At 45.6% G+C, this 26,620-nt stretch overlaps 2 protein-coding genes across 31 annotated transcripts in view; one reads left to right on the top strand and one right to left on the bottom strand.

Moving 5' to 3' along the window:
* ITSN1 (intersectin 1) overlaps positions 1 to 8,898 on the bottom strand; it is a 112,609-nt gene extending 103,711 nt beyond the window's left edge. For all 6 annotated transcript variants that reach the window (XM_056488802.1, XM_056488794.1, XM_056488812.1 and 3 more), the window contains exon 1: positions 8,735 to 8,898. The gene's annotated coding sequence lies outside the window, so the exon portion shown is untranslated. The remainder of the gene's footprint in view (positions 1 to 8,734) is intronic.
* Positions 8,899 to 9,075: 177 nt separating this feature from the next.
* Positions 9,076 to 26,391, top strand: CRYZL1 (crystallin zeta like 1). Of its 25 annotated transcripts, none has more exons than XM_056489979.1 (15): positions 9,076 to 9,215; positions 9,912 to 10,001; positions 10,653 to 10,724; positions 11,500 to 11,577; positions 12,026 to 12,098; positions 12,484 to 12,528; positions 14,380 to 14,448; positions 15,636 to 15,769; positions 16,913 to 17,024; positions 19,842 to 19,862; positions 21,062 to 21,160; positions 23,830 to 23,951; positions 24,152 to 24,257; positions 25,535 to 25,580; positions 25,974 to 26,391. In XM_056489979.1, exons 3-15 carry the CDS (start codon positions 10,659 to 10,661, stop codon positions 26,071 to 26,073), a joined length of 1,071 nt encoding a protein of 356 aa, XP_056345954.1. In that variant the 5' UTR covers positions 9,076 to 9,215; positions 9,912 to 10,001; positions 10,653 to 10,658; the 3' UTR covers positions 26,074 to 26,391. The 25 variants fall into 25 exon arrangements, with proteins under 25 accessions (XP_056345954.1, XP_056345991.1, XP_056346085.1 ...); XM_056490110.1 differs by having other exon boundaries at positions 9,099 to 9,215; positions 15,636 to 15,727; XM_056490040.1 differs by having other exon boundaries at positions 9,115 to 9,215; positions 9,912 to 10,006; positions 15,636 to 15,727.
* The last annotated feature ends 229 nt before the right edge of the window (positions 26,392 to 26,620 follow it).

Raw genomic sequence — 26,620 nt, 5'->3', positions numbered from 1 at the left:
TCACCCATCAGAAAATCCTCCCTGCATTTGTTTCACCAAAGTCCTTAAAACCCCCAGGACACAATGGGCAAAAGGTTTATTAGTGAGTATCAGCAGAGCCCACCCAGCACCAAGTGCAGCTGAACAGAGGGTTCCTGGGGGGCTGAGGAGGTTCCCTGAAGGCAGTGAAAGGTCAGAGCTTCAGTTCTTCCCCTGCCTCAGAGCAAGTGGGGAGCCCAGCAAGGAAAAAGCAACTTTGCACTTCTCTACTCTTTTCAGTCCTCCTCCTTCTCCTCCTCCCTCAGCAAGGACTCCAAAGTCTGTCACGAGAAACAGAGTGAGACCAGCTCAGATGCCACCAGCTCACCTGAGAAATTCTGAATTCTCCAATAGAAACCCCAAGAGCTTGGCTGCAGCTTGACCAAGCACAGCACAGACACATCAGCACTGCAGGGGCTGCCATGGGAGGTCCCTGCAGGTGGCACCTGGAGCTGGCACTCAGAGCTCTGGGCTGGGGACAAGGTGGGCAGGGGGCACAGCTGGGACTGCCTGGGCTGGGAGGGCTTTTCCAGCCCCAGGGATTTGGGATTCTGTGAATTATTTACCTGAGTGAAGGGATGCTCTCCTGCTTTGCTGTTCCTCTCTCCTCAAGGATTTGAAGGAAAATTGTGACATCATTTTCACCTGCTCCTGGCTCCCACTAACACGGATTCCTGTCTGCTGTGACCTTGTCACTTCAGACTGGGCCAGCACAAGGCTTAGAGGGAAATCTGGCAGTGGCCCTGCTTAGAAAACCTCCCCAAATGAAAAGGAATCAGCAGCTGTGGCCATGGATGTGAGTCAGTGATTCCACAGCAGAACCTCCCTCCCCAAAAAGCAGCATCAATGTTTATCTTGGGAGACCCAGATCTTCAGGCTGACTTTGTAAGGAAGAGGAACAACATCTTTGGGATTTGGGATTCTGTGAAATGGTGTTGCTCAGAGATCCCACATCACACTTTGCTGTGCAAAGACTGTATTCAAATTAAAAGTGTGATTAACAGAAAACTTCACCAGATATCCTAAAATCATTGAATCCCAGAATACCCAGAGCTGGGTATACCCCAGGGATCACCCAGCCCCACCCTGCCCTGCCCAGACCCCCCAGCAACCCCTGCCTGGGCATCCCTGGCTGCTCCTGGAGCTCTGGGGAGCCTGGGCAGTGCCAGCACCCTCTGGGTGAGGGAAGAACCTTGCCCTAAAATCCAACCTCAGCCTGCCCTGGGCCAGCCCCAGCTGCTCTCTGGATGCTGAACCTGCTCCCCAGCAACAACAGGAACAGGCAGCACATGTTCATGGAGAGCTGGGGTCAGGAGAGGCACTCAGGGGGTTGGTTTTAAGTTCTACAACTCTTTGGGTTAAATATCCCCAGCAGTTAATACAGATAAAGTGATTTTTTGAGCCATACAATAGCATTTGTCAGCAGCTCAGAGTAACCTTGAGAGCACTTGACTCTAAAGGATGCAGCTTTTTCCCTCCTCACAAAGCAAAATTGTTCTCCTGCATCATCTGCAGACAGCACGAGTTGGAAGCAATGCCCTCAGATTCAGATGCTGAGTTGAAAGAGCAGCACCAAACAATCCATGCCAGACAATCCTGCCAGACTGCAGCTGGAGAACTTCCTATCCCTGTGCCACAAGAGCAGAGCTCTGGGATTTATGGGTCATCCTTAACTTCTGACTCTGCAAAAAGGATGACTAAACAACCTAAAAAAAGCATGGAGCTGGTGAAGTGAAAATGCTGCACAAGCCTCAGCTCCATTCAGATTGCTCTGATAAGAGCTGTGATAAGGAAGCACATTCTGAGCTTGGATAACACCTCAGCTTCCTGTCAGCAGGTAGGGCAGGAAGCACCAAACAGGATCCATCTGGTTCAGTCCCATGTCAGTTAAGGATCTCCACAAGCCAAACATCCAACATGAAAATATTATTTTTAAGTTAAATATGTAAACTAAATTTTTAGTCTTAAAAATTCAGCTTACAGAGAAATTGTTATTTCCAATATATATGTAAAGGAAATTTTGGTTTGAATTTGTCCCACCAAAGCCATCTGAAGGGCTCTGGGCCCACAGGAATCTCAAACCCTGAGACAGATTCCCTGATCCCAATGAAGCCAGGGATTCCTGAGCTGATCAGCAATGCCACACAGCATCATCACCCAAAAAATGAACTGCATTTGCCTTCTTCCTCTGCCCATGCCATCATTATTTGACAACATTTCCTTGAAGCAATCTCATTTCTCAGCAGCAAATACCCACAAAACCCAGATTTTGGTCACATTGCTTAAAATCCCTGCATTATGTTAAACAGCAAGTTGCTGTTTGTTCTCTAATGAGCACAATATATTAGTGTGGTTTGAAGTAGAATGAGAATAGAAAACCAGAACATGCAGGAGGTTCCAAGCTGGATAATGGCTGTTTCCAAACTTTGTCCTTAAACATTTCAAAAATCCACAATGTCCTGCCATGAATTTAAGTACAGATGACCTTATATGAAAACATTTTAACACTTTTATGCTTTGAACTCTTCCTCTGTATAGAAATTTTACAAACCAGAATATTTTAAAAATTATGTGTATATATAAAAGACATCTATAAGGAGCAGTTGGAAAAGAACAGGGGAAAGCCTTGTTACATGTCTGCTTTTAAACTGAGCACTTCCCTGAACACCTACAGTAACTTCATGCCACACTCCTTTATTCCAACAAAAACATCTGCCCTCTCCTCTTTGATGCTTATTCTGTTGTTTGCAATTCAAGCCCACACTGAAGAATAGAGGTGTTAACAAGGAAAAAATATTTTAAAGTATTTCAGATCTCTCTACAGCCCAGTTGCAATTACAAAGTTTTTCCTGGTTGGGATTGGCCCTTACAATCAGCAACAGAACAAAACCCATGAAGATCAAAATACAAAGTGTAAGAGGGAGAGAACACCTGCCAGCCTTCAGATAATGCTGAAACTCAAGACCATTAAAATGAAGAAATACACATACAGGACAAATGGGAGAAAAAAAGAACAGGTAAGAACAGGGATGGCTGCAGGCAGGTGATGGTGCAGGGCACAGAGCTGCCTCTAAAAAATCAAATTACACCAAATGTCCATGCAAAACACCAACCCCAGCCCTGAGTATCACAGGAGCCTGTCTGTCTGTCTGAGAGCTCCAGAGAAATGAGTTCATCCAGCTGGGGCTCACATGTGACTCAGAGGAAAATGTCAGGATTTTTGCTCAAGAAATGCAATGATTACATCATCCCATTTGGTACATGACCAGATTACTGGCATTTTGTTACAAAACACAGCTCTCAAGTTGTCAGCTTTTATGATTCTCTGTAAGAATTAACTGTACTTCCCCAAAACAGCCTGAAGATTTATGAAGTTATTAGAACTAGCACTGGTAACTGAGCTCCTGGTGCACCTCCTCACCAAAAGCACAGGAATCCCCACAGAATCTGCCCACACCTGAAGGTCACGTGCAAAACTTACTTAAAAACCATTAAATATTGCAGTTCACAGGCCAGCCCATAACCTAGTGCCTGAGAATCTGAAATTGTAATATAAATGAAAAAATGTATTTTTACAGTTGGCCTAAAAGGCTTTATCACCACAAAGATTAACATAGTTCTGTGTTTCATTTGTGATTAACACAAAATTGACACGACTGTAACTTCATTTTCAGTTGTGAACACTTAAGCTACAAGCAGCAAGTTCCCAAGACACCAGCAGAGGTGTTAAACTGTACCACAATATGAAGCCTGGCATGGAGAGCCCTCCCAAACTCAGGCTGACCTTTGGAAGCTGCATGTGCAGCTGCCTTTCCCCAGGCTGCACACACACAGCTGAATTCCCTGCCCAGCAGCCAAGGTTGGATCTCCACAGTTCAGCTGGGAGGGCAAGGAACAAAAAGTCCGTGTGTGCTTGGCAGGAGGAGCAGCAGGCAGAAAACAAGAGAGGCCTCTTCTCCCTCCCCCCAAGATGGGTGGGGGAATTTTTGCAAACACAACCAGACAGCATTTAAACATTGCTCTTGTACCCTGCTTGGAAGGACTCAAACAGAAACCTAAAGGTGCTGTCAGAAAAGTTTGTTTCCCCAAAGCAGCTCTGCCATGGGTGGCAGCAGCACTGCAGGATCCCAGAGGGAGCTTGGGAATCCTGGACTCCCACTCCCAGCAGTGATTCTAACACAGGATGGGCTGGGAGGGACCCTAAATCCCACCCAGTGCCACCCTGCCATGGCAGGGACACCTCCCCCTGTCCCAGGCTGCTCCAGCCCCAGAGGCAGCCACAGCTGCTCTGGGAATTCCATCCCAGCCTTTCTGATATCCCTGCCCTCTGGCAGCTTGGATTATTTCACAGGAATATTTAAAAGCAGTAAATATTTACAGCTCTGTATGGAAGTAGAGAATTCCATGAGCTCCAGAGGAGATCCATTCTGAGTCCTGCAGAGAGGTGCCAACCATCCCAGGTGGCTCCAGGGGAACCTTCCTCCAGGAATCACAGGTTTCAGTCCAGGTGTTCTGTGTACTTTGAAAGTGCATTAATAACTATTTCCTACAAACTGTGATTTCTATGGAGCACATGAACCTGAACCTTGAGATGATGCAGAGCTGAACCCCTGCCCAGTCATTCACAGCCAATTAGTCATGCCCAGATCTAGATCCTTCAAAGATATGAGAATTCCCTTGGAAAACTGAAGGACCAAAACATGAGGGAAAACCTGAACTTTTAAGACAACAGGTCTTCAGTGGAATTATTTTAATAGTGTCACTAGGGTTTGCTAACCTACATTATTAGTAGCACTACACTTACCTGTAATATGGAATATACCAGCAGGATTGCCATTCCACAAAAGCTTCCTCTTACAAACTCATGGGATGGAGAGGTCAGCTCTGCCAGCTGTGGGCACACACAGCCATGAGGGACAGTGCAGGGAAGGGGGATGCAAACTGCTGCTGAAGGGAGACACAGCAGAGACTGAGGATTCACACACCTGTGATTATTTCACTATTCCAGACACACATTTTGCCACACAACTTGTTCAAAAGCAGAGTTCACAGAAAAAAGATGTCCATTTGGACACTAATTATTTCAATTACCTTAAAAACAACACATGAAAAAGTAAAATATAATATCCAACACATCTAAGTGTGATAAGAGAAAACTAAACCATGGTTGTACTATGTCAGTTTTCTGTGTTTTGACTGACTGCAATGAAGGGAATGCTGTAAAAATGCATTTTTTTGCATCAAAACCAGAATAACCTCTCTTCCTGGTAATGCCCAAGGACACCTCTCATCACTCCTTCCCACTCAAAATTATTTAATTTCTATTAAATAGAAATGTTCTATTCTGGTCAAGAAGCTGATCCTCTGGAGGGGACAGACAATGCCCTGTTTGCATAGGCGAGACAAGTTTCTAATTACTATCAGTAATTAGTGCTTTCCTGCAGCTAAGCTGGAATTTCTCTGTCAGGAACGTGAACACTTTCAGCCCTGCCACACACAGAGCTCCAGAGAGAGATTCACTCCAGACAGGTGGATCCTCCATCAGTGCCCTCCCAACCCTCACAGCTTTTGTTTGTTGTATGAGGGCCTGGCAAACACTTATAATACAGATATTATATAGTTATATACCCTGCAATTAAACCCCAACACGTGCCTACAGTGAATGCCAGCTAAAAATACAGTGCAAGTGAATATATTCTTTTTAAATTATATGAAGTACACTTTTAACAGAGGGTAATGCCTGGTGCCACAGATCCCACAGAGGTTTTGGCATCTCACAGTGAGGTTTCCTGTGCTCAAGTCATTCATCACCAGAGCTCAGCCTGGACCCCGTTTTTGATTGTTCACCACCCCCCCCCCAATTTCATGCTTGGCAAGTAAAAACAAAACCAAGTTGCTGTGGAGGGGGCATCCCAAGTTCAACACTGTGTCCAACACAACAGCTATGAGCACTCAAAGCTCCCAGCACACAACAGCAGCTGAGGCAGCCCTTGGGTTATTTCCTGCTAAAAACAAACCAAAAACCGCTAACATTTTTTGGGTTCCAGGCAGGTCAAGTCTGGGCCACCCCCAGCTGAGAGGTGCCCCTCAAACCAAACCAAACCAAACCAATCTGCTGATGGTTCATTCTGCTCTGCTACTACACACAGCACAGGGAAATGTTGGTGGCTGCTAACTCTTGATCCCAGAATGACAGACTGGTTTGGGCTGTGAGGGACCTCAGAGCCCACCCAGTGCCACCCCATCCATGGCAGGGACACCTCCCACTGCCCCAGGCTGCTCCAGCCCCAGTGTCCAGCCTGGCCTTGGGAACTGCCAGGGATCCAGGGGCAGCCACAGCTGCTCTGGGCACCCTGTCCCAGGGCCTGCCCACCCTGCCAGGGAAGGGTTTCTTACAGAAAACTTCCACTTCACTGATCTCCCCACTCCTCAACCCATTGTTTTTATTTCCTTTAGCTTTTTTTCTTTATTCTTCTACTCCGTTTTTCCCCAGTGTTATCCTACTAAAAGCTAAAATTACAACCCCTGATTACAGTATAAAGACACACCATAAAATCTAGCCAACATCATGATTTAGAACTATTTCATTGCTAGACTCAAATTCTTTCCAGAATCCAAATCTATCCTAATTGCACGATTAGAGGCATTAAGGAAAGGCCATCAAAAGCAGCGAGAGACGGGACAGTCACTGCAGGTCATGCTCTGAGACCCCAATTTCTACTTAGATAAAGTAAAGGACACAAAGGAAAATCATCAAGCAAAGGATCTTATGTGGAATGCAAGACAGTGGGATATCAGAGAGGGAACACAGGAGCTGAAAGAATGAGTGTGGTTTGTGAGGCAGCGAGTGCAGGGCTCAGCCCACTCAGCTCCGGGGAAGCCTGAGCCTCAGACACAGGAGAAACTGTTCGGAAACTCGTCTGCACGAAACATGACCCCTGTCAGGCTGCCAGAATCTGGGAGGGCACTCAGGGCTGAGCACACAGCCCGGGCTGCCTCAGCCTGCTGGGATTTCCAGCCATGGCTGCACAGCCTGAGCTCTGAGAGAACACAAAATGCAGCTGCTTTCTCTACCTGTGCTTGGGATGCAGTCAGGACACCTGCTCAGCATCCACAGGTGGGAATGGGCATGCAGAGACAGGCTGGACTCCTCCTCCCACACCTCACACAGGGTTCTGGAGGTGCAGGGGGGAAATTTTAAGAGAGAGAGGAGAATTTGGTATCAATTCACTGGTATAAACTATCACAGAATCATGGAACATCCTGAGGTGGAAGGGACCCCCAGGGATCACCCAATCTCACCCCTGCCCTGCCCAGACTCCCCAACAATCCCAGCCTGGGCATCCCTGGCAGCTGTTGGAGCTCTGGCAGCCTCAGGGCCGTGCCCATTCTCTGGGCAGTGCCAGCACCCTCTGGGTGAGGGAAGAACCTTGCCCTAAAATCCACCCTAACCCTGTCCTGGCCCTGCTCCAGTGGCTAAGGAAGTTTCTGTGTGAGAACATCACCGGGACATATCCAGCAAGGGAAGTTACAGGTGACTACAACAAAAGGTAAAAGAAAGAAGGAAAGACCATGTAGAGTAACACTCTCCAGAGCCATCAACACCCAAAATACAGTTTGGCTTTTAATTTAAGAAAATTCATCCATTCGGAACTTGACTCCAATATATATTCAGTTAATATCCACAGGTAATGCCTTAAATATCTATTGCTATATAAGCCCTAAACAAAAAGCACTTTGGAGCTGGGCAGTGGGAAGAGGTAGAGGAGGACAGAGTGTCTCCTGTTTTAACGAGGGCCATACAATCCCACCTGGAATGCTGGTTGGGTTACTAACAGGAATTATTTACCAAACAATACTCTCTGATGAGCTGTGGAGAAGTTTTCCCTCCATGCAACAGAGCAAGATGGAATTTACAGAAAATATTGTTTTCTACAAGCAAACTCCGTATTTCACCCCAAATAAAGCAGCAGCTGAACCAGAACAAAAGATATCCACAGGGAAAATCATCCACAGCCGTGTCTGCCCATCCGAGGCAGAGGCACCCACAGGGACACAATCCCGTCCAGGGACCGGCTTCCTTTTCCCGACAACATTCCCTCATTCCCCTGGTGCCCTCTGCCAAGGCGAAAGGAACGGCACTGCCAAGGGATGGCGTTCCCAGGGAATGGCATTCCTAACGGAGGGCACTCCTCAGGGACGGCATTCCCAATGAATGGCATTCCCAATTAATGGCTCTCCTCAAGGCAGCATTCCCAATTAATGGCTCTCCTCAGGGACGGCATTGCCAATGTACGGCATTCCTAACGGAGGGCACTCCTCAGGAATGGCATTCCCAATGGATGGCATTCCCCAGGGGCGGCATTCCCAATGAATGGCATTCCCAAGGGATGGCTCTGCTCCTTCCCCTCGCTCAGGGCGCAGCGGCTGCGGGGAGCAGCGGCCGGAGGCAGCAGGACCAAGGTGATTGAAGCTGCAGAATCCCCGCCACACGTTACGGGAACAGGAGCAGGAAAGGCAGCCGGCCCCAGCAAGGGGCGCAGCATCGCTCACCGCCCGCCACGGCTACCGAGGGGGTGAGGAGGAGAAGCCGGGCCCTGGCACCGCGACACGCCCGGGCACCGTGAGGGGCTGAGGAGGCGCTGCTCCCCCGCCGGCCTGGGCTGAACCGCTGCCGCCGCTCGCCCCCCGCTGCCCCCGTCCCGCCGGGCCGTACCTCATGTCTGTGCGGGCCCTACTCACAGCCCCGGCCGCGGCCGGGGGACCGAGGGGCCGGAGGGGCCGGAGCGGCGCCCGCAGCCGCCTCCGCCGGACGCGCCATCGCCGCCCTCGCCCCGTCTGAGGGGAGGGGGGAGGAGCCCCTCGCGGCCGCCGTACTGACGCGCGGCCTCGGCCCCCGTGTGACGGGCAGGGCGCGGCACCAATCAGAGCCCGGAAGAGCTGCAGGGCCCCGCCCCCTGCGCCCAATCAGAGCTCTGACAGCCCCGCTCTGACGCGCGACCTCCACCCGCCCCCCCGTGATGGGCAGGGAGCTGCACCAATCAGAGATTGGGACAGCGGCAGGACCCGCCTCCCCCGCCAATCACGGCTCTGCCGGGCTGAGGGGTCAGAGCTCTGGGAGCGGTGAGGGGCGGCCGCGCTCCTCCTCGCCGCCCGCGGGAGGCGCCTGTATTGTGCATTCGATGCTAATTCATCAGGTAATTTCAGGTGACATCTCCTCCCTCTCCCCGGCGATGTCCCAGAGACCGCCCTCCTCGCCTCGTGAATGACTGACATCCTCGCGGGCCAATCGCGCCTCGGCTTTCACTATGAATGGCGGCCAAGCTGACCAATCGCTAGCGCTCACGCTCTGCCGGAGGCTGTGACTGGTTGTAGTACGAGGGGCGGTGCCCGAGGGAGAGGCGGAAGTGAGGGACTGTCATGGCAACCGCGGCCGCGTCGTGGTGCCCGGGAGTCCCGCGGAGCCGCAGCCCGTGAGGGGCCGCCCGGGACTGCTGGAGCCTGTCGGTGCGGGCCGGGTTCGCTCGGTGTCCCTGAGGGGCTGCTGGATCCTCTCGGTGCGGGCCGGGTTCGCTCGGAGCCCCTGAGGGGCTGCTGGATCATCTCGGTGCGGGCCGGGTTCGCTCGGTGTCCCTGAGGGGCTGCTGGAGCCTCTCGGTGCGGGCCGGGTTCGCTCGGTGTCCCTGAGGGGCTGCTCGATCATCTCGGTGCGGGCCGGGTTCGCTCGGTGTCCCTGAGGGGCTGCTGGAGCTTCTCGGCGCGGGTCTGGTTCCCTCACAGCCCCTGAGGGGCTGCTGGAGATTAGAGCTGCAATAATGCTCTCGTGATTTCCTTACCTCCCTGCTTTCCTTTTTCCTTGTTAACTCATTTTTATTGTTTGGTTGGTTTTTTAGGTTTTATGCTTCCTGTTCATTGAGAACAGCACGGGCCGAGTCGGGAGAGGAGACCAGAAAGCCAAGTGGTGATTTTTGGTGAAGGCACATGTAAGGTTCGCTGTATTCCTGCACAGGAATTCCCTGCATTCCCTGAATTGTGTGGCTGGGTGGCAAAAAGCCCCTCTGCTGCACGGAGCACCCATCAGTAAATGCTGTGTCCTTCAGTGCCTTTTCTGCTGTACCTACATCAGTATCTGAAGGGATTCTCCAGGAGAGCTGGAGAGGGGCTGGGGACAAGGCATGGAGGGACAGCACACAGGGAATGGCTGCAGAGTAGGATTTGATGGGATATTGGGCAGGAATTGTTCCCTAGCAGGGATCCAGGCCCTGGCACAGGGTGCCCAGAGCAGCTGTGGCTGCCCCTGGATCCCTGGCAGTTCCCAAGGCCAGGCTGGACACTGGGGCTGGAGCAGCTGGGACAGTGGGAGGTGTCCCTGCCATGGATGGGGTGGAATGAAATGAGATTTAAGGTCCCTTTCCAACCCAAACCAGTCTGGGATTCTGTAATCCTCAATCCTGTAAATTTTCTCTGTTACGGGCAACTAAACCTACAAATAATGACTGTGTTTCTTATACAGTGGTTTAATTTAATTTAATTTAATTTAATTTAATTTAATTTAATTTAATTTAGCAGGGCTTTAATGCCTTGTTTGTCCACAGACCCTGCAGATATCACAGTTTGGTTGCTGTGTTTTTCAGGTCACTATGAAGGCTCTGTATGGTCAGCAGAATTCTCCTGGAGAGGAAATGACATTTGTGTTCCAGGAAAGAGTGAGTTCCCATCACAACAGCTCTGTCCAGCAGGCAGGGGGAGAGGAGAGTTTGGCTGAGTGCCACAGGGGAACTGAGGCACAGAAATCTTGGGAAAGGACTGGTAGGGAAACACACAGGCAGGGAAAGGAAGGTAGGGGAGGTGCATTTTGTCATCAGGCAGCACTTGCCAAGACCACTGCTGGATTTCTCTGCAGTTTTGGTGTCCAGACTTTACAAACAAGCTTTGCAGGCATGAAAAATGAGCCCTGGATCCACGTTTCCAGGCTGGATTTTCTGGTCACTGAAAAGTGGAAAGAGAGCTTGAGGAGTTTATCAGGTTTGGGGTTGTTTCTTTGATATCATTTGGACTTCATTTTGGGTTTGAATGTTGACCTCAGTGGGTTTGTCAGGATTTATGCCTCAGATAAAGGGGAAAGAAAACCACAACAGAGAAATAATGTCTGATGAGGTTTAGAAAGGTCTAGTGGTCAGTTTGCAATAATAATATAATATAGTAACATAATAATAATGATGATGTTAATGATAAAAAAGGTCTGTCTAGTGACCAATTTAGAATAATAATATTATAATATAATGCTAATGCTGATAATAATAATAACAATAATAATAATAATATTGTGCTCAAAAAGGTGTTGTAAACCCCTTTTCATTGAAAATATCTGCCTGCTCTCCCTACAAAACAATCTAAGAAGTGGAGAAGTACTTTGAGGAGCTGGTGAAGCTCCTGTGGGCACATCCATTGTCTAACACAGCAACTGCCAATCTGTCCTAGGAGAACCTTCCTGCCACCAGTGACCACGAGGTGAAGGTGCAGGTCAGAGCCTGTGCTCTCAGCTGGGTGGACACAAAGGTATTTCTTGGTGCTGTAATCTGGGGGTGTCTGTGCTTTCCACAAGCTGAGGCTGTGGCTTTGCTGCTGGCACTGGGCACAGGGCTGGGCTGGGGTTCTTGCACAGTTCTGAATTAAAAGCATCTGGAATTTGGCTCCTAATATATGGAGACAGATCAGCTGTGAGTTGTGAGATCTCTTGCAGTAAATCCCTTTTATCTTCATCTGTACTCTTAAGTCCTGAGTTGGTTTGGCTGGTAATAACTCCCTGCTTTTATTTTTTAATATGATTCTAAATTTAAATACAGAAATCAGTGCCATGGGTTAATATTGACTGAGGAATGTGTGCACTTTTATCCCTTAGATAACATTTTGGTAATGGCCTGTGATAATGCAACACTGTAAGATGATAATGAACATGTAAATATAGAGCTTTAGCAAGAATGTTGTAAGCATTGTTTTCATTTAGCTCCTGTCAGAAATTAAACTGAAGAAGGAACTGGTGCCTGTTGGGCGAGAAATTTCAGGAGTTGTGCTGGAAGGTGAGTGAGTGTCACTGCCCAGGAGGGGAGGAGCAGGGATTCCAGTCAGAGCAAAGGACTCCTTTGGGTGGGGCCCTTTAGGAGCAGGAGCTCTGCTTCCTTCATTGCTGTGCCAGTGCTGTTATCACTGAGGTGGAGTGTCCACCTGAGTGTTCCTGCAGTTCCTGAGTGTTCAAGCTCCTTGTGGGTGAGGTGCCAAAGTTTAGGAATTAACATTTGGGCTTGGCAGGTGTGCAGTCAATATAATTATGTTTTGTTCACTAGAAATGTGTATCTTTAGTTTTGAGAGCTGGTGATAAGCAGTGCTTCCAAATGCACATCCAATTCCTGCTATAAATATTTATCTTCTTCCTTTCTTTCCTCCTTTTCTCCTCTCCTTGGTGAGTTGGAAGCAAGGTGACCTTTTTCCAGCCAGATGATGAAGTGGTGGGTAAGTTAATGCCTCTTTGCCTCAACTGACACCAACAGTCATCTTTTTATAATGAATGTCTGAGGTTAGAACAATTGGTAGAGCTAAATTGACCATGTATTTTCAAAATTAAACTGCTGTCACATGCATAAACTTATAAATGGGAATTCTGTCCTGAGAATATTCCCTTAGGATTTGAAATATGATGTTGTACTAACCACCACATTGGACTGATGCCTTAGGAGAGAGGAGTTATTTCTTAGGGCCCTTCTGTCCCACATGTTTATACTTTGTGTGCTGAATGAAAGGGTTAGAGGATGAAGTTCTGCCAGTGGGGCAGAGTGGAGAGTGATGTGGGGAGGATGAGTGTTTGGACATTGTGGTCCTTCTTGCTTTATTCCCTCCTTGCACATTGGTCATAGATATTCCCTGGATAAACCCTGGACACAGCTCCAGGTGTGCACAAGCACATCTTTCATGGGAGCTCTGAAAGAGTTCATCCATTTGGATGCTGGAACCTTGGAAACTAAAAATTTTAGACTTGCTGCACTAACAAGCAGTGACCCCCAAGAAAACACTGCATTTGACCTGAGAAGGCTTCCAAAATTAAATTACAGAACTGGGATTATGGGTGTGTAATTTGAATAGAAGTATGTAATATCACATGGTGAAAAACTTAGATTTTAAGATTTTAAAATATAATAATATGAAGGAAGCAGAATGGAGGTTTTAGGGCAGAGGTTTGTCTTTCTTTTTCACCTTCTTCTTCATAGCTCTAAGTGATCTTATTTAATTAAATAAAAAAATCCACATTGCAGGCCACAGGTGGTTGGTTATTGGGTTAAAAGTAAAAATAATTTAAGTGGCTTTTCTTAATTGGGCAATTTATCCTTAAAAGGCCTTGTGGAGAGGAAAAGCTAGGGCTCCATTTTTAGCTTGTTAGCTTAAGGTACTGTAGAACTCAGAGTTCTCACAGTGAGAATGTAATATAAATAAAAATTAATAAACATCTGAGTCCAAACAAGAAATGCTGTCTTGCACATTTAATCCCCACCCTAACAAAAACAAAACAAAACAAAACAAAAACAAAAAAAACAAAAAAAAAACAAAACAAAAAAAAAAAAACCACAGCAAAAAATGCAGTAACTGGACACAGCAAGCAGACAAATTTGCAAGGTAAAACCCTTTGGTCTAAATGGAGTGGGAGGTTTGTGGGGGAGAGGGAGGAAAAGAATGGTTCTCTCTGGGATGGAGGGGACATTAATTCAGGAGATGGAGCAGATGAACCTCCCATTCAGGGGAGTTCTGTAGCCAGGTAAAAAGGTAAAAACCTCAGTTATAACCAGCATGGAGGGATTTTTCTGCCTACTCTGCTTTTGCTTTCTCTGCCTTCCCTGGGTAGTTTGTTTTTCCTGCACTTCATTTTTCCTATTCCTGCTTTTTACACTTGCACATTCCTGTGTGTTCATCCTCAGCCTCTTCCTGTGCCTCTGTTGCTGCCTCTGCAAAGCACAAGTTCAGGAATTGGGATGGAGGGGAGAGGGGCTGTGGGGTGGCTGCTCTGTGCTCAGATCCCTCCTCTGTGATCTGGAGTGGAATGGGGACACTCAGAGTGTGGGATGAGTTCAGACTAAAATGACACCTGCCAGTACCAAGCAGCATTCAGTGGTGTGCCCATTCTTTATCCTGCAATCCCAAAATGCTTCTGGAACTGCCTCATGCCCATCCAGTCTGGGACCTGTCCTAAACCTGCCAAGAGGGAACTGAACCCAGAGCAAGCAGGACCAGGGAATTCCTTGGGAGAATGCTTTGGTTGGAATGATTGCTTGTGTGAAATTCAAGGTCTGTGTTTTTTTGTTTTTTTTTTTTCAGGAATTTTGCCCCTGGATTCTGAGGAATCTGGTGTCTGTGAAGTTATCCTGGTTCATGAACATTATTTGGGTTTGTAGATTATACTTTTTGCTAATTGTTATTTTTCTGTATTTGTAGACTTTGTTTTAGCTTTTCTAAGAGGGAGCCCATTACTTTGAAGCTCTGGGCACACTCCTTCCATTCCAACATTCCAAAATTCCAGCTGTCCCACCAAGTCACAGAAGTTTGAACACTCAGGGCTCTCAGAGGCTTTTTCTTTGCTGTCACTGTTTCACAGTTCATGATGGCCTAAACCACACAAGCTGATCTGTTTTTTCCTTTTCCTTTTTTTTTCCCTTCTAACTTCCCATTTTGTTGCTCCATTGTTGTTACACTTATTCCTAACCTGTCAAAAATTTAGTGAGGAGAAATTTGCTTTTTTCTTCCCTTTGGCTCAGTCCAGCTGTATCATTTGGGACCAGACTAACAGACAGGGTGAAACAAGCAGACTGGAACTGGAGAAAGGAGTTTTCAGGGATGAGGTCCAGAGAAACATTGTTTTCAATTATTGTGAGCTTCCAGTTTTCGCTTTCTGGGCATAGATTGCTTTAATGAGTAGGATACTAAATCTGGAAACTGAGAGTTCTGAACTCTGTGCTGCCAGGCACTGACCCCCAGAACTCTGCACTGGACCTGAGGCTGTGGGGAAGCTCCCAAAATGGAATGGTAGAACTGGGAGTGTGGGTGTGCAGTTTGAATAGAAGTGTGTGATATCACAGGGTGGAAAACTTAGGATTTGAGGTTTTGGAACATGACAATATATAAAGTAAGATGGAAGTTTTAGGGCGGAGGTTTCTTTCTTCTTCACTTTCTTCTTCCTGAGTTTGGGTGATTTTGTGTGATTGGATAGAAAATTCCACATTGCAGATCACAGGTGGTTGGTTATTGGGTTAAAAGTAAAAATAATTTTGGTGGCATTGGCATTTCTTAGTTGGACCATTTAGCCTTAAAAGACCTTGTAGAGAGGGAGAGATACAGCTCAATTTTTAGCTTTTTGGCTAGAAGTGCTGTAAAACTCACTGTAATATAAATAAGAATTAATAAACATCTGTGTCCAAACAAGAAATTCCATCTCCTGCACATTCAATCCCAACCCTGGCCAGACAAAAAAAAAAAAAAAATTAAAAAGCAATAAGCCCCAGGGATTTTGCTGGAGTTTTTACCATCTCTTCTGTGTTTGTGTGTGTGTTTGTGTGTGTTTGTTTGTCTGTCCCCAGTTCACAAGCCAGACAAGGTGTGCTGGGTGGAGGCCGCCGGGACGCTGCGGGACGGGCTCCGTGCATACACAGCCCTGCACTACCTGGCCCAGGTGTGCCCTGGCAGGAGTGTCCTGGTCCTGGATGGAGCAAGTGTGGGTAACACTGGGACCCTCTGCACAGATCTGCCTCAGCTCACAGCCCCTGCATTCCTCACAGCTGGGAGTGCTGGCAGTGCTTTCATTTCCTGGGTTTGCAGGAAGGTGTTGGATCCCACAAACTTGGGGGTTTTGAGCTTTCTGTGCTTTCTGGCACTGACCCCCTGGAGAACTCTGCTTTGACCTGAGCCCTTGGAGAAGCTTCCAAATTTGAGTGATGGAGTTAAAATCATGGGTGTGTAGTGAAATAGGAGTGTGTGATTTCTCATGGTGAAGGGTTTGGAATTTAATGTTTTTATAATGCAGTAATAGGCATGGGACAAGATGGAGGATTTTGGGTGGTGTCTCTTTCTGTCTTCTTGTTCTCTCTTCTTCATGGTTTCAGGTAGTAATTTTTGGTTGGACTGTTAGTGCTGCACTGCAGGTCACAGGAGTTTGGTTATTGGGCAAAAGTATAAATAATATAGGTGTTAATTCTTTATGGGACTGTTTAGCTTTAAGAGACCCTGGATTCAGCTCCATTTTGCTCACTTTTAGCTGGTTTTCCCACATGAGATCCTGACCAGGAATATTGTCCTGCCTGCAGTGTGGGGGTGCAGAGAGGGAGGGTGTTCTGGTGTCCTACAGTGACACAGTTTTGCCCTGAGTGCTGCAGGAAAATGCCTCATTTTTTAGTCCTCTCCACCTCTGCATTTATACAATTTCTTGGATATAAACAATTTGATTTGCATCCCTGCAGTTCTTAGTGCTAATGAAGATGTGAGGCTCCCTCAGCCAAGGTTCTGTAAAGTAAACATGGCTGGGGATTTTTCCTTGGAACTTTCTTCCTTCAGGCTCCAAGTTCCAACTGCAGTGAAGGTGGCTGTGGTAATTAAAGTAGAATCTGAGCTATTTTGTTAAGGACAAGAACCAGTTACTGACCAAAAGGTCACTGAAGAGTTGTTTTGGCCTCACTTAGGAAAGCAGGTCTGTGAATATTCAATTCCTAGTTCAGCTGTGGTTTTTTTTGCAGGAATAAGTTCATTTCTGGGTACTCTCCTGAGTGGCCTTTGCAATATAATTGTTCTTAACAACATCAAGTTGTTGGTGTAAATAAATGAATTAATAAATGAATCAATGACCCTGTTTTTCCCCTCTCAGCCCTTTGGTACCATTGCCATTCAGCTGGCTCAGCACAGAGGGGCCAAAGTCATCTCCACTGCCCACAGCCTGGAGGACAAGCAGTACCTGGAGAGGCTCAGACCTGCTGGGGGTGAGTTTCATCCTTCAGTGCTAAAGCTTGGCCTAAAGAATGCCTCCAAATATTTTCTTCTGTCAGGTCTAGAGACTTACTTCTGTAAAAATGAAATACAAATTGATAAATAGTCTAATTAAATAGTTTTTAGGTTTGTTCTGTACTCCACAGTATTTCATTTCTGGTTTAGGTGTACTTAATGGCATTTTTATTCTCCATTTCAGTTGTAATGACTGGCAGTACTTTCCAGTAATGCTGAGTGCTGGCATTTGGCCTAAGTGCTCAGGAAATCTTTCCATTTGATGAAGTGGTTGCTGTGGAAGGAGGGATTGCTGACTCACCAGTGCCCCAGTGTGTGCCAGAGCTCACACACCTCACAGCCAGCCCTCAGCAGCCTCAGAGTGCTCCTGGGAGTGTTTGATCAAGTGTCAGGTACTGCCACAGCTGCAGCTGGGCATGCACAGCCTCTGCATTCTGCTTTCTAAAGGAGCTTGGCCTCACACAAACACCTGCACTCTTCCCTGAATTCTCTTTGGTACTTCAAGTTTGGGTTTGTTTTTTTCCCTCTGAAAATACCATGAGTAAATATTCTGTGTAGGAGCTACTGCCATCTTTTCTGATCAAAATTCCCATGGTGTTTTGTGGAGGAAAGTGGAATATTCCTTTATTCAGACAGTTTTAAAATAAAGGATGGATTGTCAAGTCTGGCTGGATTGCAGCAAAAGGTAAAAACCGGTTCCTGTTACTTCCTCCTGCAAATACCAAAGCTGCAGTGTAATGCCCAGGTTTCTTTTTCAGAGGATGATTTTTCAGGCACTCACTGAAGTTCCAGAACAGTAAAATACCTTTGGGGGGACACATCTGTGGGTTCCAGCTGCACCCACCAAAGCACCCCAGGGCTGGGGGAGACCAGCTCAGGAGCACCTGCCAGGCTGATTTCTCTACAGCTTCATAGTAACACTTTGGTTTTTGCAATTTGACCCAAAACCCCTATTTTTTCCTAATTTCAGCAGCCTTTTTTACTCTCATGTTTATATATTTTACTGCACTAGCAGTCCAGAACTGGAATATTTTGGGGGATTTTTTTATGCAGAGCCTTGTTGCATCAGCTATTACAGGGCCAAAGAGAAAATCCTGAAACCTAAAACTTCCCTTTGTAACATTTTATGGGTATATTTTGCTAATTATATGGAACACTCATGAGCTAAGAAAGGATTTGGCAATTTTATTCTCACAGTCCTGAGTTACTTTTTCCAGCATTTTTAAGTTCTTTGAATGTTAATGTCAGATGGACCCTAAGTTGCCCAAGCTCTAAGTGGCTTCTTGTGCCTGTGGGTGGAGAATTTTCAGTTTTGTGCTTGTTCATTGGGTTTTTGGTTAGTTTTTGGCAGTGTTCAATCTTTGTGTTATCATTGTTAAGCATACCAAGCTGCTTCCTGGAATGGCTGAGGGGGGAAAATGATAACTGCAACTTTATTTCAAATAAAGTAATAGAACCTGGGTACAGCATTAAAGAGAGAAACAGTTTGAGTGCAAAAGCAAAAAGCTTTTAGAGGTGTTCAGACTTTCTGATTGGTTTGTTAATTAATGTGATTCCAATGCCTGAAGTAGAAGTTCCTGGTAATGTTTCAGGATTTGTATTTAGACCAACAGGATGGGGCTTTTTTTGTATTCAGTAATCTCTAGAGTAAAAATTATAATAGAATGAAGGAGGGGATTTTAACCAATTTTGACATTTTATTGTCTGTTTTTCAGGCTGTAAACAGAATATCCCATAAACAATGGGATAAGATATAAATTTCTGTTAGAGAACCCAAGGAAAATATCTACACACAGATATTTCCTCTGCTCCCAAGGGCCCCTCCTGCTTTTCCTTCAGTTTGGTTTGTGAGATTTTATTCTGTGCTCTCTGCTTAGACCCCCCAGTGATGTCCTGGCTGTCCTGAGCAGGGTGCCAGCACATCCTTGGGGTGCCAGGGTTTGATTCTGTGCAATCCTGGTGGTTCTGTGCCTCCCAGCAGAGCAGCAGGAGACAAACCCAAGTTTTGCCAGTCAGAAAAATGTTCCTTTGAAAGTTGTGCAAGTCACAGCAGGAGAAACTGAGCTGATTTACCAGTGTTTTGTGAGAAATACATAAATGATAAAGGATTATAGAAGATTTTATTACATTTTGTTGCTTGGCCTTTTCCACAGGGGTGGAAATTTTTTCCAGCATTTTTTAGGAAGGAAGTTGACCAGGATTTTGATAAGTACTGTTTGAACTATTGTACTGAGTTAAGGAACAAAACTGGACATTTTTGCCATACAGAAATCAGAAAATAGTCAAACTGATGCAAATATGGCCTTTTTTTTATTGCCAGGCTTTGGGTCTATGAAACCAGAATTATTTTCAAAAAATGAAATTATTTGCAGAAATAATAGCATGTTAAATTGCCCTGATAAGGAAAACTTTCTCACTTCTTGACTGAAGGAAACTTTAAGAAGAAAAGGATATTATGGGGGTTTATTATGGGGAATGTGGCTATCATTAATAATTAATTAATAATTAATTATTATATCATCTTTAGTAAATTTTGACCTTGTGTTCTGTCCAGTGAAATCATTTGACTTCAGTGAAAAAAAACCAAAGAGGGGATGACTTAGGATTTGCATCCTATGATTTGACTGGGGATTTGAAGGGACACAAAGAACCAAACCCAAGGCATTTATTGATGATTTGTTAATATTGGTTAATAGTTGTTAATACTGATGATTTGTTAATATCCTTAATGACCAGCTCCTTGCATTTCTTCTTCCCTCCCTCCTTCCTCCCCTGCCCTGCTGGGATCCCTGCAGGAGCCCGGCAGCCTTTGGTGGGTAAGTGCAGATCAGAGCTCAGGCCAGGAGCTTCCAAATTTGGTTGTTTCAGTTCTCATTTTGCTGTGAACTCTTTGGCCTGTTTAATTTCTAAATGTTTCTTGTGCCTCTTAATAATGAAACAAAATCTGTAGCTGCTCCTTCTCTGCCTCTGTGTTATTGTTATAATATTAAAAATGGCTTTTATCTGAAGGAGAACAGGGTTGGATGGGATTTGGGGAATTAGGAATTGTTCCCTGGCAGGGTGGGCAGGCCCTGGCACAGGATGCAGATGTAAATCCCCTCATGTAAACATTTAATTAAAGCCCCAGAGAGCCAGGACTTAGACAAGAATAGCAGAGAATTAAGAGAAGAATCTCTAATCTTAGAATCTTAGAGTGCCACATTTTATCCTTTTGGACCAACAACTCCTGAGCTGAACTTCTGCATTCAGACTTTTTGGAGTTGATTTTGCACTGTGTTGAAAATGACAAAAAAAAAAAACCCAAAAAAAAGATGTGCCAGGGATTTTTGGGTGTAGCTGCAAACCCATTTGTGGTACATGCTTGTTATAAGCACATATTATATTACTGGCATTTTGCAGATATTAAAATGAATGCTGTATGTATAATGTTGGAAAAAATTGCTGCATGAATATAGTTTCTGTTTTTCATTCTGCTATGAACAAAACTTAGTAGTGTAATAAATATATATTTTTCTGAGACTATAACATGGTAATGTAAAAAAGCTTTTGTTCATGTAACTAACTCAGAAAACAGTAAAAAAAAAAAAATCAGAAAAATCTTCACATTTTAGATTATTGGTGACAGACACCAGAACCCCAGGGAAGAAATTATCAGGGAGTACCAACAAGACAGAGCCACAAGGAGAAAAAAAAACAAACCAAAACAAAAACAAAACAAAACAGAATAAAAAAGTTGATTTACAGATTGGGGGGGAATGATTTTGAATAATGCATTAAGGTCTATGAATATGCAACAGGTTGATTAATTTAAAGAAGTGTTTTTTGAGTTAGGATCAAGAACCCTTTGCTTTATTGTCTTTGCCTCCCATTTGTTTTTTCTATTAAACCTTTTAAAATTTCCCAAGGAAGTGAACCTGATATTTCATGCTGCTGTTGTGGATCTGAGCTGTCACTTTTGAGCACCTCAGCTCATGTTCCTGCTCTGAAGCCATTGTTGTTGGTGTCCTGTTGGCAGCCCGGGTGATCGATGTGTCCCACGGGAAGATTGACGTGGCCGAGAGCTGCCTGGAGGAGACGGCGGGGCTGGGCGTGGACATCGTGCTGGATGCTGGAGGTACCTGGGATTCCTGCTGCCCTGGGGCTCCAGCTGTTCCTGCAGCTTTGGGGGCTCCAGCTGTTCCTGCAGCTTTGGGGGTTCCAGCTGTTCCTGCTGCCCTGGGGCTCCAGCTGTTCCTGCAGCTTTGGGGGTTCCAGCTGTTCCTGCAGCTTTGGGGGTTCCAGCTGTTCCTGCTGTCCTGGGGCTCCAGCTGTTCCTGCTGTCCTGGGGTTCCAGCTGTTCCTGCTGCCCTGGGGCTCCAGCTGTTCCTGCTGCCCTGGGGCTCCAGCTGTTCCTGCAGCTTTGGGGGCTCCAGCTGTTCCTGCAGCTTTGGGGGCTCCAGCTGTTCCTGCAGCTTTGGGGGTTCCAGCTGTTCCTGCTGCCCTGGGGCTCCAGCTGTTCCTGCTGCCCTGGGGCTCCAGCTGTTCCTGCAGCTTTGGGGGTTCCAGCTGTTCCTGCTGCCCTGGGGCTCCAGCTGTTCCTGCTGCCCTGGGGCTCCAGCTATTCCTGCAGCTTTGGGGGTTCCAGCTGTTCCTGCAGCTTTGGGGGCTCCAGCTGTTCCTGCTGCCCTGGGGCTCCAGCTGTTCCTGCAGCTTTGGGGGTTCCAGCTGTTCCTGCTGCCCTGGGGTTCCAGCTGTTCCTGCTGCCCTGGGGCTCCAGCTGTTCTTGCAGCTTTGGGGGTTCCAGCTGTTCCTGCAGCTTTGGGAGCTCCAGCTGTTCCTGCTGCCCTGGGGGCTCCAGCTGTTCCTGCTGCCCTGGGGCTCCAGCTGTTCCTGCTGCCCTGGGGTTCCAGCTGTTCCTGCAGCTTTGGGGGCTCCAGCTGTTCCTGCTGCCCTGGGGCTCCAGCTGTTCCTGCTGCCCTGGGGCTCCAGCTGTTCCTGCTGCCCTGGGGCTCCAGCTATTCCTGCAGCTTTGGGGGTTCCAGCTGTTCCTGCAGCTTTGGGGGCTCCAGCTGTTCCTGCTGCCCTGGGGCTCCAGCTGTTCCTGCAGCTTTGGGGGTTCCAGCTGTTCCTGCTGCCCTGGGGTTCCAGCTGTTCCTGCTGCCCTGGGGCTCCAGCTGTTCTTGCAGCTTTGGGGGTTCCAGCTGTTCCTGCAGCTTTGGGAGCTCCAGCTGTTCCTGCTGCCCTGGGGGCTCCAGCTGTTCCTGCTGCCCTGGGGCTCCAGCTGTTCCTGCTGCCCTGGGGTTCCAGCTGTTCCTGCAGCTTTGGGGGCTCCAGCTGTTCCTGCTGCCCTGGGGCTCCAGCTGTTCCTGCTGCCCTGGGGCTCCAGCTGTTCCTGCAGCTTTGGGGGTTCCAGCTGTTCCTGCAGCTTTGGGGGTTCCAGCTGTTCCTGCAGCTTTGGGAGCTCCAGCTGTTCCTGCTGCCCTGGGGTTCCAGCTGTTCTTGCAGCTTTGGGGGTTCCAGCTGTTCCTGCTGCCCTGGGGCTCCAGCTGTTCCTGCTGCCCTGGGGGTTCCAGCTGTTCCTGCTCCCTTGGGGTTTTTTCAGCTGTTCCTGCTGCCCTGGGGCTCCAGCTGTTCCTGCTGCCCTGGGGGTTCCAGCTGTTCCTGCTCCCTTGAGGTTTTTTCAGCTGTTCCTGCTGCCCTGGGGGCTCCAGCTCTTCCTCCTCCCTTGGGAGTTCCAGCTGTTCCTGCTCCCTTGGGAATTCCAGCTCCTCCTTCACCCATTGCTGCAAGCAGCTCCTCGTCAGCTGCTGAATGTGGCTGAAATATTCCTCTGAATATAATAATCCTCTGAATTTAAAACTGAACATTTAAAAAATGATTAATTAATTTAACAAGTAGAGCTGTGACATGGTTGTTTATGCTGCCTTGTTTGAATACAGCAATTAACCCTAATTACCAGCACTGTCAGCCTCTGCTGGAAACCATCTTTAATAGGTGAAAGCTCTGAAGTTACTATTCAGAATAAATAAAATATTATTACATATTATTATGCAAAATAGTATGTATTTATTACTATTGTTATATATTTTATATATATTATAACATACTGCTGATATATATAATAGTATATTATTAGTACACTATATATAATATTGTATAGTATTGTATTATATTATATTATTACATTACATGTAATGCTATATATAATACAGTATATATATTATATATAGTATTAGTATACTATATATAATATATTATATAATATATAAATATATATGATAATATAAATATAATTTATATATTTAAATTATATGTTATTTTATATTATGTATACTATAATATACCATATTTTAAAGTTGTTATATATGCTGTTTTATACATTATGCATTATGTTATATATACTATATATTATATATATTTCATATATTTTATATCATATAAAAGTATACATATAAGTATATATATAAGTATATATATAAAATATATATTTTATATATATACTGTATTATGTATAATATATCCTATTGTGTTATATATGGTATAATACAGACTATATTACAGTCTATATTATTACTATATAGTATTATAAATATAAAGAAAATACTACTCTGAATAGTAACTTCAGAGTTGTTACAAAATATTATTCTGAATAAAGTATATAAAACACCCAGGGTATAAATAAAATAATAAATGCAAGGTTTTCAATGATTTTTAGCTGAAACAACTGAAGAACTTAGAGTTCCACTGAAATGTGAAATTTCCCACATTTCTCCTGAGCTCAGAGGAATTTCTTCTCCTCCCCAGTGAGGTTATTCAGTGCTGAAGATGAACCAGCTCCCAAGTCTCAGCTGCTGCCTCACAAGCACGACATCATCACTCTGCTGGGGGTTGGGGGACACTGGATCACCACGGAAAAGAACCTGCAGGTACAGATCCTGTGGCAGGGAGCAGTTTGTCCACAGAAAACAGAGATACAAACACACAAACCTCTTGTTTCAACCTGTCAGAGTTACAAACTTCCTCTTTTTTAAGAGTGGGCAAGGGGTGGTTTTTGCTTGGTTTAGCCATCTCTGTAAAATAACCATTTAATCTTTATTTTTGTACATTTTTCTTCCATTTGCTTCAGCTGGATCCTCCAGACAGCCATTCCTTGTTCCTCAAGGGAGCCACAGTGTCCTTCCTGAACGATGAGGTCTGGAACTTGTCCAATGTGCAGCAGGGGAAGTACCTCGATATCCTTTGGTGCTCCTGTGGGATTCTCACTGCTCCAAGCAGTGAAAACATGCTGGGAAATCCCACTGAGAGATTCTCTTCTGCTCAGTGCTGCAACCCAGCTGAAAGGTGGGGCTAAAGTTTAAGAGACACTCAGGTTTTAAGGTATTTTCTACATTCCTTTTAAATACATCAGGGAATTCCAGACTGGTTTGGTGGGAAGGACCTCAGAGCCCACCCAGTGCCACCCCTCCCACTGTCCCAGGCTGCTCCAGCCCCAGTGTCCAACCTGGCCTTGAAAATGTCTCTATATTCACTAAAAGTAATGCTGCAAAATACCCATTCTCCAATTAATTGAAGATTTGATTCTATATGTTTTTATTTTATTCAAGTGACATTTTGGAATTTTTCTTTGGTTCTTCTGCATTTGGGTATTAGATTAATCACCCCTAAACTTAATGCACTCATATTCACTGCAGAAGTGAAAGTCTTTTGGCTTCCTAATTTTTCCTTTATTTGCAATGCACAGAAATATTGTGTACATAAAATGTACTAGTTTGTTTTGTACCTAAAATTTATGTGGGGTGAGAAAAGGAGAAGGAATGTCTCCTGCATTTGGGCAGATGCAGCTGGACTGAGCTCCCTGGGCAGGACATTTTCAGCCTTGCAAGGTTTGGGTGCTTTTGGCTTTAGGGACTTGTGTATCTTGTGAAATTCTGGAGCATCTGGCATTACTGTCATCTGAAGAAATCACAAATTGATCATTTTTTTAAAAGAACTTGAGCTTCAAATATCAGCCTGATTGCCCTTAAAATGAAGGATGAACCTTATTGTTTGTTGCATTGTTTGAAAACAGCCCCATTAACTCACAGACCCCTCAGGGAGCTCCAAGAATTTCCAGCCTCTGTTGGGTTCCCAACTTCATTTTGGCTTTTTATCAGGTGCCTGCATGAACAGTCAAGACAGCTACCTGGTCCCTAAATCTCTTCATTCTGCACAAAAACTTCCATTGATTAATGATTGATTGATGTTGTGCTAGTGCAGGCTGCACTTGTATTTCAGATTGAAATACTGAATATTTTCATATTGAAATAATTGAAATGTTCCATATTCCATTTCTGCATCCTATTTCAGGAAATGAAGTTTTAGATATAGAAACAAGTGCAAAAATTTAATCTAAAGCCTGGAATTGAGGTTCATTTTCATTTTGCCTTGATCTTGCTGAGTTTGTATCAATACAGAATTGTAAAGAGAGTTCTCTCCAGCTCTATTGCTCCTTAACAGTCCTTCTGGATACCCATCCTGGAAGATATCATGGAGAAATTATCAAATAGCATTTTCAGGTGAGAGAGGTGGAGTTTTTTGTGGGTTTTTAAATTCAGCTTTAGAAGTATTAAACTCTTGCCAGCAGTGACACTCCTGAGCAGAGCTTCAGGAGACAGGAAGACTCCCATAATAAGGTGGGAATGGAATTTCCCTTCCTTACAGCAGGATAACAACTGCTGTGGAGCAGAACCCTCCCCACTACCCTCTTTTTTCCCACTGCAAGAAGGATATTTTCATTCACTTGTGGCTCCTGTTTGCTTTGAGGCTTTTCCCATCTGTGCAGTGGGGCAAAGTCATGAAGCTGTTCTGTGTTTGAGGAGGGAGGTTGATACAGTGAAAGTAAAATCTGTCCTGTGATATTTTTCTTGGTCTGAGTGTGCTCACCAGCACTTTTTACTATTTCATTTTAGGCCTCAGCTAGATGAACCAATCCCATTGTATGAAGCCAAAGTTTCTATGGAAATAGTTCAGAAGAATCAAGCAAGAAAGAGACAAGTCATCCAGTTCTGACACACAACTTCTGATTTCTCAGCCTGGGGAAGATAAAGAGATGTATTTGTGGAGTAAATCAGTGTACACTTGCAGGCAGTAAAACAGTATTCAAACATTCTTTGTACCTCAGCACAAATGGTCTCTGAAGCTTCCATGACTTCAGGATTTTTTGATTCCCTTGAGCAGAATGTTCCCATCAGCAGCTTCTAAAGAAGAAGCCTTGACAAAAAAATCTTGTCTGCCCTTCTGCACTTACAAATGTCAGAAACATCTACAGGCAAACTCAGTCACTGTTGGTTTTCAACCTTATGAAATTAAACAGGGAAAAAAAAGATACTTTTATTAGTCCTTTTGTCTCCAACTCCTACCGGTAGTTACCTTTGTAGTTACCTTTTGTTTTTGACTGCACTGAGACAAAATGCTGCACTTAAAGATGTTAATCCACGTTTAAAATTGTTATTCAATTGAAGGACAGGTGAAACTATCGAGGTTGGCGAGGGTGCCAGATGGGAAGGACATGGTACTGACAGCAGGAGTTCCCTCCAGCTCTTTCCCTTCATTGCAG

The sequence above is a fragment of the Oenanthe melanoleuca genome, chromosome 1, assembly GCF_029582105.1.
Source record: "Oenanthe melanoleuca isolate GR-GAL-2019-014 chromosome 1, OMel1.0, whole genome shotgun sequence".
In the NCBI taxonomy this organism is placed as follows: domain Eukaryota; kingdom Metazoa; phylum Chordata; class Aves; order Passeriformes; family Muscicapidae; genus Oenanthe; species Oenanthe melanoleuca.
Note: the sequence above shows the minus strand (reverse complement) of the source record. Positions and strands in the feature narration are given on the sequence as shown.